Source organism: Anomaloglossus baeobatrachus, chromosome 1, assembly GCF_048569485.1.
Source record: "Anomaloglossus baeobatrachus isolate aAnoBae1 chromosome 1, aAnoBae1.hap1, whole genome shotgun sequence".
In the NCBI taxonomy this organism is placed as follows: domain Eukaryota; kingdom Metazoa; phylum Chordata; class Amphibia; order Anura; family Aromobatidae; genus Anomaloglossus; species Anomaloglossus baeobatrachus.
In genome coordinates this window covers 157,404,963-157,423,654 of record NC_134353.1, presented here as the reverse complement: position 1 = coordinate 157,423,654, position 18,692 = coordinate 157,404,963, and the positions used below count along the sequence as shown (strand labels likewise).

At 40.4% G+C, this 18,692-nt stretch overlaps 1 protein-coding gene across 20 annotated transcripts in view; it reads left to right on the top strand.

Annotated features, from left to right (window-relative positions):
* Nucleotides 1-18,692, top strand: part of TENM3 (teneurin transmembrane protein 3) — a 1,857,795-nt gene that overhangs the window by 1,650,055 nt on the left and 189,048 nt on the right. For all 20 annotated transcript variants that reach the window (XM_075347175.1, XM_075347169.1, XM_075347170.1 and 17 more), the window contains one exon: nucleotides 11,520-11,736. In XM_075347175.1, the coding sequence (XP_075203290.1) occupies nucleotides 11,520-11,736 (217 nt within the window). The remainder of the gene's footprint in view (nucleotides 1-11,519; nucleotides 11,737-18,692) is intronic.

The following is an 18,692-nucleotide window of genomic DNA, read 5'->3' as shown; positions in this document are numbered from 1 at the left end:
ATTTATTTCACTACACAGTATAGACACGCCCACCGGCTGCTGTGATTGGGTGCAGTGTGACACCTGTCACTCAGCGTGGGGGCGTGTCTCACTGTAACCAATCATAGGCGCCGGTGGGCGGGGAAAGCAGGGAATACGAGATTGTTTAATGGGCGGCCGGCTTTTTCAAAACAGTAAAAGCCGCCGGAGCAGTGTGAACGCCGTGCAGCGCCGGGGATCGGGGATCGGTGAGTATATGAGAGAGGGGGATAGACTGACATGGACAGAGAGTGAGGGACAGAGATAGTGACCGACTGACAGAGATTAGTGACTGACAGACATTGTGAGGCGCTTCAGAACGCAGCTTTTCAGCTGCACTCTGAAGCAGACCTTTTTTAAGCTGCGGTGCAGAGCGCACACCTGCGCACAAAGCATCAGACACCAAAATCGTATGAGGGATGTCACACGTTACAATTGACTAGGTTCGTGCAACAAAACGCTCAATTCTAGAGAATGATACGATGTGTTTGCGATCAACGGTTTTGCGTTCAATCCTAATCGCAAGTAGATGTCACACGCAGATACCTCACAAACGATGCCGGATGTGCGTCACTTACAACTTGACCCCAACGACAGATTGTGAGATATATTGAAGCGTGTGTAGCGGGCTTAAGTATAGGATTATTGTGCCCTATAGTCAATTATAACCAATTATAATTATATGTATCCATGCATCAAGTGTAAATGTACAAACCCTGAAGAAAATGCAGCAAAATACTGCACTCTCTTCAGGTATTGTGCTTTTACACTTAAAGGGGTTGTCAACTACTTGGACAACCCTTACTCATTACGCTTATTCACCTCTGTAAAAATAAATAAGCCTATACTCCCCTCCGGAGCAACTGCGGTTCCAGCTATGTCTAAAGCCGTGTTCCCAAGGCCCACCTGACATTATGACACGCGAGCCCTGTGACCAAACAGCGGTTGGCGTCAAACTCCCCAACTTCAGACATTTGAGCAGAATGTGAGCACTGCACTGACTTCCTGCTCAAACGTCCAAAAGTGGAGAGAAGGAAGCGGTGCTGATTGGTCAATGGGCTCGCATGCTATAACAGTGTCAGGTGGGACCTGGGAACGTGTGTATTGTGCTTTTACACATATTATGTGTGTACTATGTTTTATACTTACTATGTGTGTATTATGCTATTACACATACTATGTGTGTATTATGCTATTACACATACTATGTGTGTATTATGCTATTACACATACTATATGTGTATTATGCAATTACACATACTATGTGTGTATTATGCTATTACACATACTATATGTGTATTATGCAATTACACATACTATGTGTGTATTATGCTATTACTCATACTATGTGTGTATTATGCAATTACACATACTATGTGTGTATTATGCTATTACACTTACTATGTGTGTATTATGCTATTACACATACTATATGTGTATATTGTGCTATTAGACATAACATGTGTGTATTGTCTTATTACACATACTATGTGTGTATTACGCTATTACACTTACTATGTGTGTATTGGGCTTTTACACATACTATGTGTGTATAGTGCTATTACACATACTATGTGTATTGTGCTATTAGACATACTATGTGTGTATTGTCCTATTACACATACTATGTGTGTATTGTGCTATTACACTTACTATATACCATAGTGTAATGATATGACGCTTTTTATATTTTTATATTATGGTGGAATATGCGCCCCCTTTACTATGTACTGTATCTATACTTCTCTCTCATTTGCTGGTCTCCAGTAAAGTTTATATTTATTTGTAGCTGACCGTGGACTTTTTGCTCATTTTCTTCCTTTTCTTTTAGAGCAGGACATGTGACATGTCCTGTAAATATATACGAGTCCCTATATTCCATGAGTATACAGTTAGGTCCAGAAATATTTGGACAGTGACACAATTTTCGCGAGTTGGGCTCTGCATGCCACCACATTGGATTTGAAATGAAACCTCTACAACAGAATTCAAGTGCAGATTGTAACGTTTAGTTTGAAGGTTTGAACAAAAATATCTGATAGAAATTGTAGGAATTGTACACATTTCTTTACAAACACTCCACATTTTAGGAGGTCAAAAGTAATTGGACAAATAAACCAAACCCAAACAAAATATTTTTATTTTCAATATTTTGTTGTGAATCTTTTGGAGGCAATCACTGCCTTAAGTCTGGAACCCATGGACATCACCAAACGCTGGGTTTCCTCCTTCTTAATGCTTTGCCAGGCCTTTACAGCCGCAGCCTTCAGGTCTTGCTTGTTTGTGGGTCTTTCCGTCTTAAGTCTGGATTTGAGCAAGTGAAATGCATGCTCAATTGGGTTAAGATCTGGTGATTGACTTGGCCATTGCAGAATGTTCCACTTTTTTGCACTCATGAACTCCTGGGTAGCTTTGGCTGTATGCTTGGGGTCATTGTCCATCTGTACTATGAAGCGCCGTCTGATCAACTTTGTGGCATTTGGCTGAATCTGGGCTGAAAGTATATCCCTGTACACTTCAGAATTCATCCGGCTACTCTTGTCTGCTGTTATGTCATCAATAAACACAAGTGACCCAGTGCCATTGAAAGCCATGCATGCCCATGCCATCACGTTGCCTCCACCATGTTTTACAGAGGATGTGGTGTGCCTTGGATCATGTGCCGTTCCCTTTCTTCTCCAAACTTTTTTCTTCCCATCATTCTGGTACAGGTTGATCTTTGTCTCATCTGTCCATAGAATACTTTTCCAGAACTGAGCTGGCTTCATGAGGTGTTTTTCAGCAAATTTAACTCTGGCCCGTCTATTTTTAGAATTGATGAATGGTTTGCATCTAGATGTGAACCCTTTGTATTTACTTTCATGGAGTCTTCTCTTTACTGTTGACTTAGAGACAAATACACCTACTTCACTGAGAGTGTTCTGGACTTCAGTTGATGTTGTGAACGGGTTCTTCTTCACCAAAGAAAGTATGCGGCGATCATCCACCACTGTTGTCATCCGTGGACGCCCAGGCCTTTTTGAGTTCCCAAGCTCACCAGTCAATTCCTTTTTTCTCAGAATGTACCCGACTGTTGATTTTGCTACTCCAAGCATGTCTGCTATCTCTCTGATGGATTTTTTCTTTTTTTTCAGCCTCAGGATGTTCTGCTTCACCTCAATTGAGAGTTCCTTAGACCGCATGTTGTCTGGTCACAGCAACAGCTTCCAAATGCAAAACCACACACCTGTAATTAACCCAACCCCAGACCTTTTAACTACTTCATTGATTACAGGTTAACGAGAGAGACGCCTTCAGAGTTAATTGCAGCCCTTAGAGTCCCTTGTCCAATTACTTTTGGTCCCTTGAAAAAGAGGAGGCTATACATTACAGAGCTATGATTCCTAAACCCTTTCTCCGATTTGGATGTGAAAACTCTCATATTGCAGCTGGGAGTGTGCACTTTCAGCCCATATTATATATATAATTGTATTTCTGAACATGCTTTTGTAAACAGCTAAAATAACAAAACTTGTGTCACTGTCCAAATATTTCTGGACCTAACTGTATATATATTTTTATATTATTTGCTACATTGCCACAGGCAATATATATATATAGACATGCCTTCTGTGTAATTTGTGCATTGCACATGTGATGGCCAATTTAGACTAAAATATATGTGTACTGTGTAATGATTGTTCACCTGACGACGGTTTATTCAATGGCATTTCCACCATCAATCTACGTACATCTAATGTGTATGGGCGACCTTAGTGACAAGATTCCAATAAGATGATTGATAATACTAACGGAACTGTGTTCTCCGTGTTTGCCCTGTTTCCCATCACAAGAAATTACACTCTTAATTAAAGCAGTCAATAATAGCACTCACATGAATTTGCACATGCAGTTGAAACCATAAGTTTACATACACTATCTAAAAAAGACACATCTGCATGTTTTTCTCACTATCTGACATGAAATCACAATAAACCTTTCCCGTTTAGGTTAATTAGGAACCAAAATTATTTATATTTGCCAAATGCTAGAATAATGAGAGAGAATGTTTTAAGGCATTTTTATTAATTTCTGTGAAGTCAAAAGTTTACATACACTTAAGCGGGCTTTACACGCTACGATTTTGCTACAGCGATCTCGTTGGGGTCACGGATTTTGTGACGCACATCCGGCCGCTGTAGCGATCTCATAGTGTGTGACTCCAAGGAGCGATTTTGGATCGTTGCAAAAACGTCCAAAATCACTCCTCGTTGACATGGGGGTCCGCTCCCAATTATCGATACTATCGCTTTCCCGTTGTTGTTCCTCGTTCCTGCGGCAGTGCACATCGCTGTGTGTGACCCCCGTAGGAACGAGGAACATCTCCTACCTGCCGCCGGCCATAATGCGGAAGGAAGGAGGTGGGCGGGATGTTCGTCCCGCTCATCTCCGCCCCTCCACTTTCATTGGGCGGCCGCTCAGTGACGTCGCTGTGACGCTGAGCGGACCGCCCCCTTAGAAAGGAGGCGGTATGCCGGTCACAGTGACGTCGCTATGCAGGTAAGTATGTGTGACGCGGGTGCGCAATTTTGTGCGCGACAGGCAGCGATATGCCCGTTTTGCACAAACAATGGGGGCGGGTCGCATGCTAGCGATATTGGGACAAATATCGAAGCGTGTAAAGCCACCCTAAGACTACTCTGCCTTTAAACAATATGGGACATCCATATGATGATGTCATGTGTTTGGAAGCTTGTGAAAGATTTATTGGCAACATCTGAGTTAATCAGAGACACACCTATGGATGTATTTTAATGCACACCTGAAACACATGTCTTTTTTGTGTAGTATCATGGGAAAGTCAAAAGAAATCAGCCAAGATCCTAGGAATAGAATTTTATACTTGCTCAAATCTGGTTCATCCTTGTATGCAATTTCCAGATACCTAAAAGTGCCTCACTCATCTGTGCAAACAATTATACGCAAGTACAAACAAGATGAGAATGTCCAGCCATTATACCGCTCAAGAAGGATTGTGTGTACCCTGATTCTGTGTACCCTGTAGACTGTGAGCCCTCGCGGGCAGGGTCCTCTCTCCTCCTGTACCAGTCTGTTTTTACTGTTAATGATTGTTGTACTAGTTTTTATGTATACCCTTTTTCACTTGTGAAGCGCCATGGAATTAAGGGTGCTATAATAATAAATAATAATAATAATACCAGAGAGACACGTGCTTTGGTTAGATATATGTATATCAACTTAAAAACAAAAGCAAAAGACCTTGTGATTATGCTGGCGGAAGCTGGTAAGATTGTGACATTATCCACAATGAAGTGAGTGATGTACCAACATGGGCTGAAAAGCCACTCCTGCCAGGAAGAAGCCATTACTCAAAAAAAACCATAAAAAAAGTCAGATTAATGTTTGCAAATACACACAGAAAAAAAGATCTTAATTTTTGGAGACACGGCCTGTTGTAACGTTAGTCACTATCTTACGGGGTTGCATTGATAGAAGGGTAGTAAGAAAAGCTGGGGTCTGGTAACAGGAGGTCACATATAATCATAAGGGGAAAACAGGGATGTAGTCAGGTCACAAGCCGAGGGTGAAAATACCAGGAGAACATGACAGGAATAGGGAGTGGGCAGAGAGAAGTCCAATAACAGTCAGGGGTCAGAATTCCAAAATCAGAACACAAGACAACACACAAATTACAGCAACACTGCAGAGCCAGAGAATACAACTGGCAAAGTTCTGGGGGAGCATGCTCCGTAAACAAGCCTGAGCAATCACCAGAAAGGTGGAACAGCTGAGTAACCAGCACCTCCCAAAAACTAACCTGGACTCCTGTGTAGTAACCAAGCTGCTAGTTCATAATCAAGGACGGCGCCGCAGAGCATCTCCAGGGGCAAGATGCTCTGCACAAAGGAATGGGTACACTGCTAGATCTGTAAGCACTGCAGAGCATCTCCAAGTCTGTGAGATGCTCTGCACAGAGAATCGTGACACCTGTGGTCTGACGAAACTACAATTGAACTGTTTGGCAATAATGACCATCATTTGTAGGAAAAAGGGAAAAGCTTTGAAGCCTAAGATGACAATCCCAATTGTGAAAAAGAGGGGTGGCAGCATTATGTTGTGGGGTTGCTTTGCTGCAGGATGGGCTGGTACACTTCACAAACTAGATGGCATCATGAGGAAAGAAGATTATGTGGCAACACTGAAGCAACATCTCAAGGCGTCAACCAAGAACTTCAAGCTTGGGCAAAGATAGGTCTTCCAAATGGACAATGACCTGAAGCATACTGCCAAACTGGTTACAAAGTGGCTTAAGGAAGCAAAGTCAATGATTTGGAGTGGCCATCACAAATCCCTGATCTCAATCCTTTTAAAAATTTGTGGTCAAAGCTGAAAAGGCAGGTGCGAGCAAGGTGACCTACTAACATGACTCAGTTACAGCAGTTCTGTCAGGAGGAATGGGCCCACATTCCTACTAACTTTTGTGAGAAGCTTGTGGAAGGATTTCTAAAACGTTTGACCCAAGTCATACAGTTTAAGGACAATGGTACCAAATACTAATGAAATGTATGTAAACGTTTGACTCTGCAGAAAGTAATAAAAATGCCTTAAAACATTCTCTCTCATTATTCTGGCATTTGGCAAATATAAATAATCTTGGTTCCTAATGGACCTAAAACGGGAAAGGTTTATTCTGATTTCATATCAGATGGTGAGAGAAACCTGCAGATGTGTCTTTTTAGATAGTGTATGTAAACTTCTGGTTTCATCTGTATATCTTTAGTAAAGTAATGTATTATTTAGAAAGAACAACATCCTTATAATCTTTTTATAAACATAGTCCATAAAAGAGGAGTACTTTTATTACCTCCTTCCCAGAGGCGTTCCAGTATTTTGTGCTTTCTCCGGCCACATTTGTAGCATATACTGTAGACTTTGGCAGTTATGCCACTCAAAGGCATTTCGAACAGGAATATTGCATCTTATTTAAGTAGCCCTTGAGTGCCGTTCGTGATTACAGCTCTGGCTATTTGAAGCTGCAGCTGATTGGATTGTGTTCAGCACACAAGCATTCCTATGTAAGGAAAGGGATTTATTTATTTCAATTCCAATCTCCTAAGCGCAATTTGCTACAGCAAAGTATTTCCATGATACATATTGCCGCCATTCCCAAAACTCCAGGGGGCAGCAAAACTTCCAAGAGATTCACCCAATGACCTGCCATAAGTCTGCAGCTGTGTCTCGACACAATTACTTAAACAAGCGGCTTGTGCTATTGGCACACATTAAGCACCACTCGACAATCATGAGGGCAAACCTGCTGAGACATTCAACCGAGAATGGAGCCTTGCAAATGTGTATCAATATATGCATTATTCTTTTTTATATTGTCTTCACTACATACCTACCTGTGAAGTCTAGGCCAAAGTTTAGATTATCCTATAAATCTCTGATTATATTGCAGCCATTGCCTTCTTCTGGGAAATATACAGATCATTAGGATGTTCCATCATGAAAAGCATAGAAATTATAGAATCAAACAAATATTTCCTTATTAATTTATATTTTTACTAAACTAATTGATTAGAAGAGATTAGAGAAAAGTAACATAGAGAATAGTGGACTTAACATAGCCAGAAGAAATGAATCTCTGTTAATGAACTTCCCTGTCTGACAATATATTCCCCTGTCTATAGTACACAATTCTGGCATAAGTGTAAAACCTTTAGCCTTTTAAAGGAAATTTGTCATGAAAGCAGGATGATGTAGAAGCAGAGACCCTAATTCCAGTTATGCGTCACTTATGTCACGGTGTGTGATGGGATCACTAGAAACAGGGGAGCCTAAACTGGCCCTCAGGCTAGGGTAACCCTAGCTGACCCTGATCCCAAAGATATGTCTGAAGGTGACAATGTTTGTGCCGCCTTCCTCCCCCTAGATCCTGAACAACCCTGGTCTATTGTCCCCCCTCCCTCCACCCAGAAGGTGGCCGGGACAGGATTGATTAATCCCACACAAATAAACAGACAGGGAAAAAACAAAACTGAAACTCACAGCAATCACTCACAGAGGTATAAACAGTACATGCTCAGGAGGAAACTAAAGGGAGGGAGGAAATAATCAGACAAGAGAATTTCTACCACACACCAAACAACACACAGAAGTTCACCAGCAACTGTATCTCAAACCATAAGCACCGGGATCACATTAAGCTATCATCGGCATGGGAGAAAAAACTGTAAACTGTGCATAGGCAAAAAGCTGCCAATCAGTGGTGCAGGCAAGGTTATAAAAAGCACAAGAATATGGAGGACTACCTGGTAGCAATTTTACCAGTCTTCTAGTGATTATCTCCTGCTGATAAACAGTGAACTACTACAAGCAACCCAGTAGATTAGATGTCAAAAACCTGGTGACAGATTCCTTTTATGGTGGCCATACACATCAGACAGCTTTTGCCTGCTCCTGCTCCATCATGACTGCTCTGGACTTGTTCTGTATGAGAGAGGAAAAACAAATTACAGATAGCAGGAAAATTAAAAAAAACGACATATAGAAATTGCCCGATCTTTTACCTGACATATGTTTGGGGAAATTCAAGAGTCCCTTATAGCCATCAGATGCTTGACATTTTGGTTCAGGCAACTTTACTATGTATGGAACTCTATAGGCTACACATTGGCCAGAATTTCTCCATATAAATGACAACTCTGATTTAATATGTACAATGGGGTTTCACATCAGATAGCCTCTATGCAAAAAAAGTTTATATGATCAATATTACAGCATTCCTTTATGACTTAGCAACAATCCACCAATTTTTAAGCTATGAAATTTATTAGCTCAGTCCCTTACATACAATATAATAATTAGTAGTATGCTGGATTTAATGAGAAACTGGGCCTCTTTACCTGCTGGGACCTTGTTGAGCAGTGCAAGATGTATATATGGGCCCCCATGCATCAAGGCTGATGATTTTCTTGCCAGTTTTGATGAAAGGAGCATTGGCGTCAGACACCTCATTCATTAAGAGGTGCACGCTGGATTTAAGGAACATTAATTAGATGAGCTGTGATGTGACGCCCCCACCCCACCCCGAACTATCTCACTCTGCTCATTTTGGAAGAATTGGGAAAAACTGGCGTGGCAATGCCAAAAGTCACAACAATTTTACAACTTTTCAAGGCATTCTATTCCAGAATTCGGGCAAAATATATTTGATGAATTGGGGCCCCTTGATATGCAATTTGCAATTTGATCCAAATGGCAGATCTTTCCCTTGTGGCAGTTTCTCTCCCTATAATATAGGCTGGATTTGACGTTTTTGAGTATCCAACTTGTTACTGTCTTCATGTTTTAGTAAAGCTCCAGAACATTACTTATTTCCTTTTTCTCCGGGTTTTTCTTTATCTATAGCCTGTTTTCTCTGCTCTCCATAAGACTTTAGACACTTTCTCTTCCTTCCTCTGCAGAGCTGTATACAATCCCCTCCCCTTCTTTGAGTTATTTTTAACACTGAGAGAACAGAGAGGGAAATAAAGTAGCTCTGAAAGGTTTTCTTATTTTTTTAATAGACCTTTCAGCTAGATGAAGGACTTTCAAACACTCTGCATCAGCAGAATGGTGGAAGGTGTTTTAATGAAGGCCTTGTCTAAAGTGTTTTTTTTTTCGAGCCTGAAGATCAAATTTACAGAGGGACTGTAGATTGGTGAATTCCTTCAATTGCCAGATTGCGCGAGTGGTGGTCATGGTCACATGCCAACTAGACTTTCGTCCAATTCCCTTGATGAAGAATGGAGAGTAATACCTAAATTTCACTGAAACCTAGAAATCCCTTTTAGCCTTGTATCTAGGATACAAATGAGCAGAAAAATTCTGAACAAAGATGTTCATAGCCTTTACAATAATCTAATGTGTATGGCAAGCCTGATCTCCTCAGTTAGGTTGGAAATAATGGCTTAAAGTTCACTGCTTGGAAACATTCTGCTTTCCATAGCATGCTGGTAGTGATTGTGATGGCAGGGAGAAGCTCTACCTGTAAATCTCCTCTAATGATGGTCTGGTATCCAGCCATAATGCTACATTGTCTATGTTCTTATTGACCGTAGTCTCATGTGAACAATCCCCTTTCCACAATACTATGTAGACTTGTCTTTCAATCCATCCCAGTGGGGTTAAATAAATGGAGTATGAACTAGCAGTCAGCCAGCGCAGATTCACTTGAGCTCAGTTTGGCCAGGGCGAGTGGTTTCTGTTGGTTATACTAGATAATAGAGGCTACTGACGTGCGGAGACAGAATGAGAAATGTTTTCTCCAGTTCTATAGAGCCAGATTCATAACCATCCGTCATTCGCTTGGGCAAGTTGCTGATAAACTCCACACAAAAATAACAAACAGTATGTCCCTGCATCTTGGCTGGTGAAAATGAGATCCTTCCTCTGATTGATGTCAGCAGAGAGGCTTGTAAAAAATGCATTTCCAGCTGATTAGTTCAGAATGTGTCAATCTCATGCAGTTTTTATGACCCACACACTACATGCCAGATGTACATTTGCTTTTTATAAACTAACAAAGATGAATTACTAAATGCTAGTATTTTTCCCTTGGAACCATACCCTATTATACCCCCGAGAATAAGGGAACTTTATTTTGTAATAAATCATAGAGGGCTTCTTTATATCTGTTTAGGAGAAGATAGAGAGAGATATTTCATATTACTTCTTATTTGGAGCCTTGGATTGGGTATATCATATTCAGCTGCTGATATCATGCCATCTGGGTAGAGAAATGCCGGTGTTATTTTGTCTGACAGATCTTCTGCCGGTACCTTATGATGGCACTTAGAAGATGCCTTCTTATATTTCATCTGAGAAGTGCAGCGTGGTGATTTCAGAAGTCTGTATTATATAGATTTTTCTGGAATCTTCATCATTGCGAAGAATATAAAGAATGGGTAGCTACATTTCAAAAATTGAGTTTTAGAATAGAAACATTACTAAGCTAAATTAGCGGGCGTATGACAGCTCTACATCACTCTTGCTGACACAGGCCTGCTGATACCATACTGATAACGGTTATTAAACTCTGCACCGTTGCAGCATCTAAATCACATTCTAGCTGGTGTAACTGTGGAAGATGTGCTACGGTGGCACGTCGTCAGCTTCTGAGCTAGGACTCACGCTACTGCTTAATCTAATTAAATTCAGCTCTGGGAGAACACAGACTCTCCAGAAGATCTCTTTGTGTGGTTACATCGTCTCAAATAGGCAGAGACATAACATCAAATCGACCTATCCCCTTATATCTTGTATCTTCATAGCATATTTAAAGGTAGCTTAGCGCATCCCCGGCATCAATTCTCTGACAAATGATGACTTCTCTTTCTAGCTTTATAGAAACAGAATAGAGTTTGATATAGATCAGTGCTGAAGGTGTTAATAAAGTAAGAACGGTATAATCCTGATGAGTGTGAATTCAATCAAGGTGCTTTTTTTTCTGGCAGATGGCTTAATCGACTGCATGGACCCAGACTGCTGCTTGCAGAGCGCCTGCCAGAATCAGCCGTACTGCCGAGGCCTACCTGATCCACAGGACATTATCAGCCAGAGCCAGCAGTCACCGTCCCAGCAGGCTGCCAGGTCTTTCTACGATAGGATCAGCTTCCTCATAGGACCTGACAGCACCCATGTCATACCCGGAGACAACCCCTTCAATAAAAGGTAAAGCTGTCATTACTGCTAAAAATGGATCACCAAGACCTGTTACTTGGCGGGGACTTGATTTTCAGCTACTGTACGCTTCATGTAAAGAAAGAGCAAAGTCACACACGTCTGTGTCAGTAAATTAACCAGCATCTTCTAATTGTACATATATTAGCTGACTTGTGAGTTTTAAATATTAAACCATTTAAGTTAAGCCGAAAAGCAATTATACAGAATGGCAAAAAATGAAAATAATGTGAGTAAATGCAATGAACTAATCCCTTCATTGCACATTGAACTGCAATAAATCACAGAAACATAGACATTAGCTAATTCTTCATAGTCTGACAGCGGGGGATGCACTTACAATTGGTGCCAGTGGCAAAGCAATAAAGATGGCAATGCATCTGGTTGCAGCAGTACAGTACGTGGCCATGGTCAGGTGAAGATTACACACCGATGAAATCTTGATTCTAGTTGAATCAGATCAGTGATTACTGATTTTAAACTGATATAAAAGTCAGCAAATCCAGGACTAAAAACCTATTGGATAGCACCTATCTCTTATAGCACTTGGCCCATTGTTATATTATGGGACAGTGCCGACTTGGCATTAGAGAAAAATCACAGCATGCATTTGATAATTAATCAGAGGAAACACACCCATACAAGTCATTGTGTGCATGTAAATTATTGGACTGCACACAACAAGGCCGTATGCAGATGACTGAGTGCGTCGTCGTCGTCCCCCCCGTCCCTATGAGCCAATGTCTTTGGTGAAATGTGTCGGGAGGCACGTCTGGGCAGAAGAGGTGCAGCCACAGTGAGGGACAGTTGTGGACTGCCACTATAAGGGCAGGAGCTGTTGTGGGTTTAGGGTGATTATAATATCCCCTTATGGATCAGCATACCCATTGACAGCACCATCCAAGGACGCTGAGCCTGCTATGGACAGGACCCTTCTGCTTAATTTGTGAGAGGGTTCTACGTCTGTCCATTGTTTGCTGTTTACAGTATATGTTAATGGGAATATAGCTATTGCCTGACAGGACCATTGTCCCCATTTGTTGAGAATTGGTATTCCCTATCTTTGTGGCCTGCAGATTGATAATGGACATAGGTGATCACTATCACATTTTTTTGTCTGCATTCCTTCATATGAGCATTTGTTGTATGGTTTTTATTCCAGTTTAGGGTGTATGTTCTACACTGAATGTTTTTATGTAGGAACATTAAAAGTTATGTTTTAATATTTAGCCTCATTTGGTGCTATATTTGATGAATTGTCTATGGTTGATTTATTCATTTTCGCAGAGATATGTAATCTGTTTCCCGTGCGAATGCTCTATAAAAAAAAGTGTTAATATTATAATTTTAACAATTAACAAAATGCAAAATAAATGAGTGAAAGAGAAATTGAATTAGAATCTCTATCTGTTGTGACCAATTTCCACCCTTTACCTTTCAAATCACATGAAAGCATCAATTCTTCTTTGTGCATTTGCACACATGAAAAAAAAAAACCACTCCTGGACCGGCAGCCTTCCTGCATAATCAGTGCTGGGTGTCCTGGCTAGCATGTGACATTGTGATGTCATGTGACAGCTGCATCCAATCAGTGATCACTAACTGACTGCCGCCTTTGAGTTTTTTGGCAAAGCAAACATTTGTTCAGTCATAAAGGTAAAAATGTAAGGAACATGATAGCTTGTCATCAATTAGACCTCCTGTGGCATCACACCCCCATTCTTCCTCAGCTCCACCCATACAAAATGCCAAAAAAATTGCAAATTCCGCATTATGCAATTTTTTTTTTACTTTTCAAAATGAAAAACAATTTATGTCAAAATTCTGCCATAATTGCTTTGATGAACTGGGGCAAAAGTGTTTTTATATAACGATTGGCAGTGAAGCTCTTAGAGGGATTGTCCACTACTAGGAAAACTTCTTCTCATTCACTATGTTTGCCACCGTTAATATAACAAAGGTTATACTCTCCTCTGCTGACAGCGTTGTTCAAAGGGTGAAAGCACTCGCTCTCCCACGGCTCACATGAGGGTGGTACGTCTCAAAAGCCCCAAGCCCAATCCGTGTTGGCTTTCCTGTCCCAGCTTTCAGACGTATAAGTAGTCAAGAGGAAGTCAGGACTGCGACTGCTGCTCACTTTCTGTAGAATACTTAGACTTCAGAAGTTGGGGAGAGTGAAGCTGGTGCTGATTGGGCTCGAGGCTTGCATGAGGTACCAATGTCATGTGAGCCCTGTAGAGCGAGTGTAAGCACCACTGGAACGACACAGTCTTGAGAGGTGAGTATAAGCTTTTTCCCCTTCGCCTATGACAGCACCACCTGAGAGATAGGTTCCGCTGTCATGGGCTACTGAAAATCCCATTACTACAGGTAAGTAATTAAGATTTTTTATTTTAAAGGTGGCAGACATGTGGTATGAGAAAGGGTTTCCAACTAGTGGATAACCCCTTTAAGAAGGACAACCCTTCTTGTAGTTTTTATTCTGCAATAGTCCTTGCACAGCAAATACTGTACATATGAAACTAATGCAAGATATGATTTATCATATCCAAGGAAGTACTAGCATGTCTCAGAGGACATTTCTACAAGGCCACGTATATTGCAGACACAGCATTGATCCTACGACTGAAGGGAAACCTGTCAGCTGATTCATTCCACCCAAACCAGGCACAGCAGAGTACGCTTCTGTTTTTGCAGATATGTATGTTTTACTCTGAAATGATGCAGCATCTTTAGAGAACATATACTTTAAAATTTTAGCCCCTCTGGACTGACCGGTCTCTTTTTTTGTGAATAAAAGGAGAGGCTTGTTATCTAGAGGACTTGACCAGGGGAATCCTCCAAGATCCCACCTCCTGGACTAGCCACATAATCCCCGGCCACCATTTTAACATATGTTTAATCTGAAACATTGCTGCCTTTCAAAATTAAACAAAGATGGCTGCAATAACTGACCTGTTCTCTGGTTCATCGTATTCGTAGTTTGGGCAGCAGGGTTTAGATAAGTTCCTTTTAAAGGGAAACAATCATCAGGATTTTTGTATATAAGCTAAAGCCAGTGCTATCCTGGCACTACATACTATTAGTGATCAGCTCGGATGTTTAGACTTTCAAATCCAAAAAAGTAATCTTTAAAAGATTGTCAGCTTCTTGAGTGGCAGTTGCAACGGAGTAGATAATATGGATTTCTGCCCCCCTGCTTTTTGTTCCTCCCCCTCTCTGTTCTCTATGCTAATGATACTATTCATCTTTTTCATCACGAAGATGGCGTCGGAGGTGACGCCTGTGCATAGCGCTCATCTGCAGCATCATCTTTGTGAAGATCGTGTTACCCCCTGTTATTCTAGTCTTGCGGCTGAGAGGGCGGCCCATTCACCCTCACTTCTTCAGCTCTCGTTGTGACCGCAGGAGTGTGTGCGGTCACAACAGGCGTGGAAAACAGCTGATCAAAGCGATTAGCAACAGAAGAGGACACCGTGCAGCCCCAGGACACCGTGCAGCCCCAGGACACCGTGCTGCCCCAGGACACCATGCTGCCCCAGGACACCAGGATCTTCATAAAGATGGCGCCGGAGATAAGCGCTATGCGCAGGCACCAACTGTGACACCATCTTAGTGACGAAAAAGATGAATAGTAACATTAGCGTAGAGAACAGAGAGAGGGAGGAACAACAGGCAGGGGGCGGGAATCCATATGACTACCCACCCAGATATTAACTGCTCCGTTGCAACTGCCACTGCAGAAGCTGATGATTTTTTTAAAGTTTACTTTCTTGGATTAGGAAGTCTAAACATCCGAGCTGACCACTAATGGTATATAGATAAGCATATCAACCCAAAGAAAAAGTGGTATGACTCCAATTCATTAAAATCACCATTTTATTGATACAATTAAAATAATTCACAACAAGGAACCTCAGTTTTAGGTAAGTTGTACCGTACACAAGAATGGATCAGTAAATATAATTTATATGAGGCACTAGTATATATGATACGAATAACCACATATATTAAACATACTCAATTATAATATGATACTGTAGTTACATCGTTTGGTACAGTATATAATCTAGTGCAAGGAAGTATGTAATTACAGTTGAACAGTTATATAATTATGGTTAAACCCAGTAAGATTAACTGCATATGAGATAAGGTGCTCACAGTGAGATTAAATACATCTATATTAACCAAGTATGAACTAGCAACCTTTTATCACTTTTAGAAGCAGTAGATCAAATAGTGCAATAAAGGGTTAACCATACTGACCAGTGTAAGTGATGGTACCGCAGCAAAACAGTCCCTACGCACGTTTCACCTCTTCATCAGGGGACGTCCCCATACGTCCCCCGATGAAGAGGTGAAACGTGCGTAGGGACTGTTTTGCTGCGGTACTGTCACTTTCACTGTCAGTATGGTTAACCCTTTATTGCACTATATGATCTACTGCTTCTAAAAGTGATAAAAGGTTGCTAGTTCATACTTGGTTAATATAGATGTATTTAATCTCACTGTGAGCACCTTATCCCATATGCAGTTAATCTTACTGGGTTTAACCATAATTATATAACTGTTCAACTGTAATTACATACTTCCTTGCACTAGATTATATACTATACCAAACGATGTAACTACAGTATCATATTATAATTGAGTATGTTTAATATATGTGGTTATTTGTACCATATATACTAGTGCCTCATATAAATTATATTTACTGATCCATTCTTGTGTACCGTACAACTTACCTAAAACTGAGGATCCTTGTTGTGAATTATCTTAATTGTATCAATAAAATGGTGATTTTAATGAATTGGAGTCATACCACTTTTTCTTTGGGTTGATAAACTTTATTGTGGTAACCAGTAATTATTGTTTAGGTCTGAGCAGTGACCTATTCCTAATATATAGATAAGCAGCTTGATAGTGCCAGTATAGCACTTGCTTTAGCTTATATACGAAAATCCTGGTTATTGGTTCCCTTTAAATTGACTTTTCTCAGCCACTATGAATTCCGTTTATTGAAGGGAATGGGCTCAACTTCATACAACAATTTTGCACATTGTGACACCTTCCGTCTAAGGAAAGATCTATGTACATTTTCATCCTAAGTAGTACATGTTACGTTATCTATCTAGGACACCAACTGTCATCCAATATGTTTGCAATGCAGAAAACTAAGATAACTCAGAATCAGAGTAATAAAACATTAAAAGACAAAGTTAAATTAAGCAAGTAATTCTTTCAAAAGATTTGATAATCTCACAAAGTGATGGCATATTTGTGGGGGCCCCAACTATTTTGAAATCGAAGAAGATTCAATATTTGTGTAGCATTGTGCCCCTTTCACTGTTTTTTTCCCTGACCAGTGCCCCTAACCATTTGATTATTCATGGAATTGCAGGAAGCATTAGTTACTTGATAGGGTCAGGCTGTAGATTCTTACACAGCAAGGTGGACAGGAGCGCCGCTGTGCAGGGAAGAATTAGAAAAGCCAGTGACGCCATATTGTCAGGAATGGTTTGTGCCCCAGAGGTCAGATTCTATCGATCCTAAAATGAAAGTATTTTCCCGCGATGTACCATTACTATATGACATGGAAAAATCCCCTTACTGAAATACTTGACCTGTCATCCAAACAACCTTGTGTAATATGCCTCTTCCCATTCCTATGTTATTTCTCCTCTCAATGAGCTAGAAAATGTTGTATCTGCTCCTAATTATGGGTTTTTAAACCAAGAAAATAATTACAACTCAACGAGTCCCAAGAGTACAGTATTATTTATATACCTGTAGTCATCTTTGATTTTTTTTTAGGTGCTATTTAATTTCATGCATACTGTAAGAAGTTTCCTGTTTATTCAGATTCTGCCCGGCCTCCTCAATCTATCTGTTCTTCACACGTATTTTTCAAAGTCTGCTTGGAACTATCTTCCCATTTTACTTCTATTGTTTATTTCAACACATTTAGTTCCAGATGTCCTTGCAATACATTGAATTCCATTTTCGGCCTCTCTACCTTCGCGAGGTGCTAATGACATCAGTCTGATATATTCTGAATGTGAAAATCCAATATGTGCAATGCCGAATGCATACTTTCAAGAATTGTGATGGAACTGTCTCTGAATATTCCTAAGTGCTTATTTTCTAAAGTTGTTTTTTTTTTTTGGTTGCTTTTTTTTTTCATTTTATTAATACAAATTGCAAGGAAAACATTCATTATGAAACTCTGATTTCATAATCCGCCTGACTGGTATTTTACTGAAGCGGTAATGATGTGAAATACAAGCAGTAACTGAGAGCAGGTGCCTTGTGTCCTGCTGAGTGAAGGAAGATGATTTACACTAGAACTCCTGGGTCTAAGGTAATTTAACAGTATTAATGCAGTTAGGCACAGCAGTTGATTAAAAGTTGTTGCACAAATGTTCCTTATTGCCCCCTCTAAATCTTCTCGCTTCCTGTTCCCAGCAGATGTACCAATTGCTGCAAAATTAATTGGAAAGAATACTTTTCTCCATGCAAGTGCCAGATATTTGACATGTCGAAAGCTTGAAGGTTTATTCGTCTATGAGAGCTTTTATAGCTACTGTAAATGAATGGACTAATCATTTAGTACCTTGCCATTCATTAGATAATATTAGGCCTTTTAGAGAGAAATAATTCTGCAGACTTACATCTGCATCACTTGTCAACGTGCGGAAGACTCTTTCTTCTGTCTAAGACGTGACCAGCTATTTCTCTTTATTGGTGGGTTAATCATGTGCAGTTGGTAGTCAGTGGTGACAATTTACTGTGTTCTTCTGTACATTTAGCAGTTCTGTCCATATGGGGTATAGCGTGGAAGACAATGTACAAGATAAGATACTGAATGTGTGTATTGTGTATTACTGATATTAGTCAAAAAGAAGCGCCCAATATTTTCCATTAGAACACTACTGTTTAATATGTTC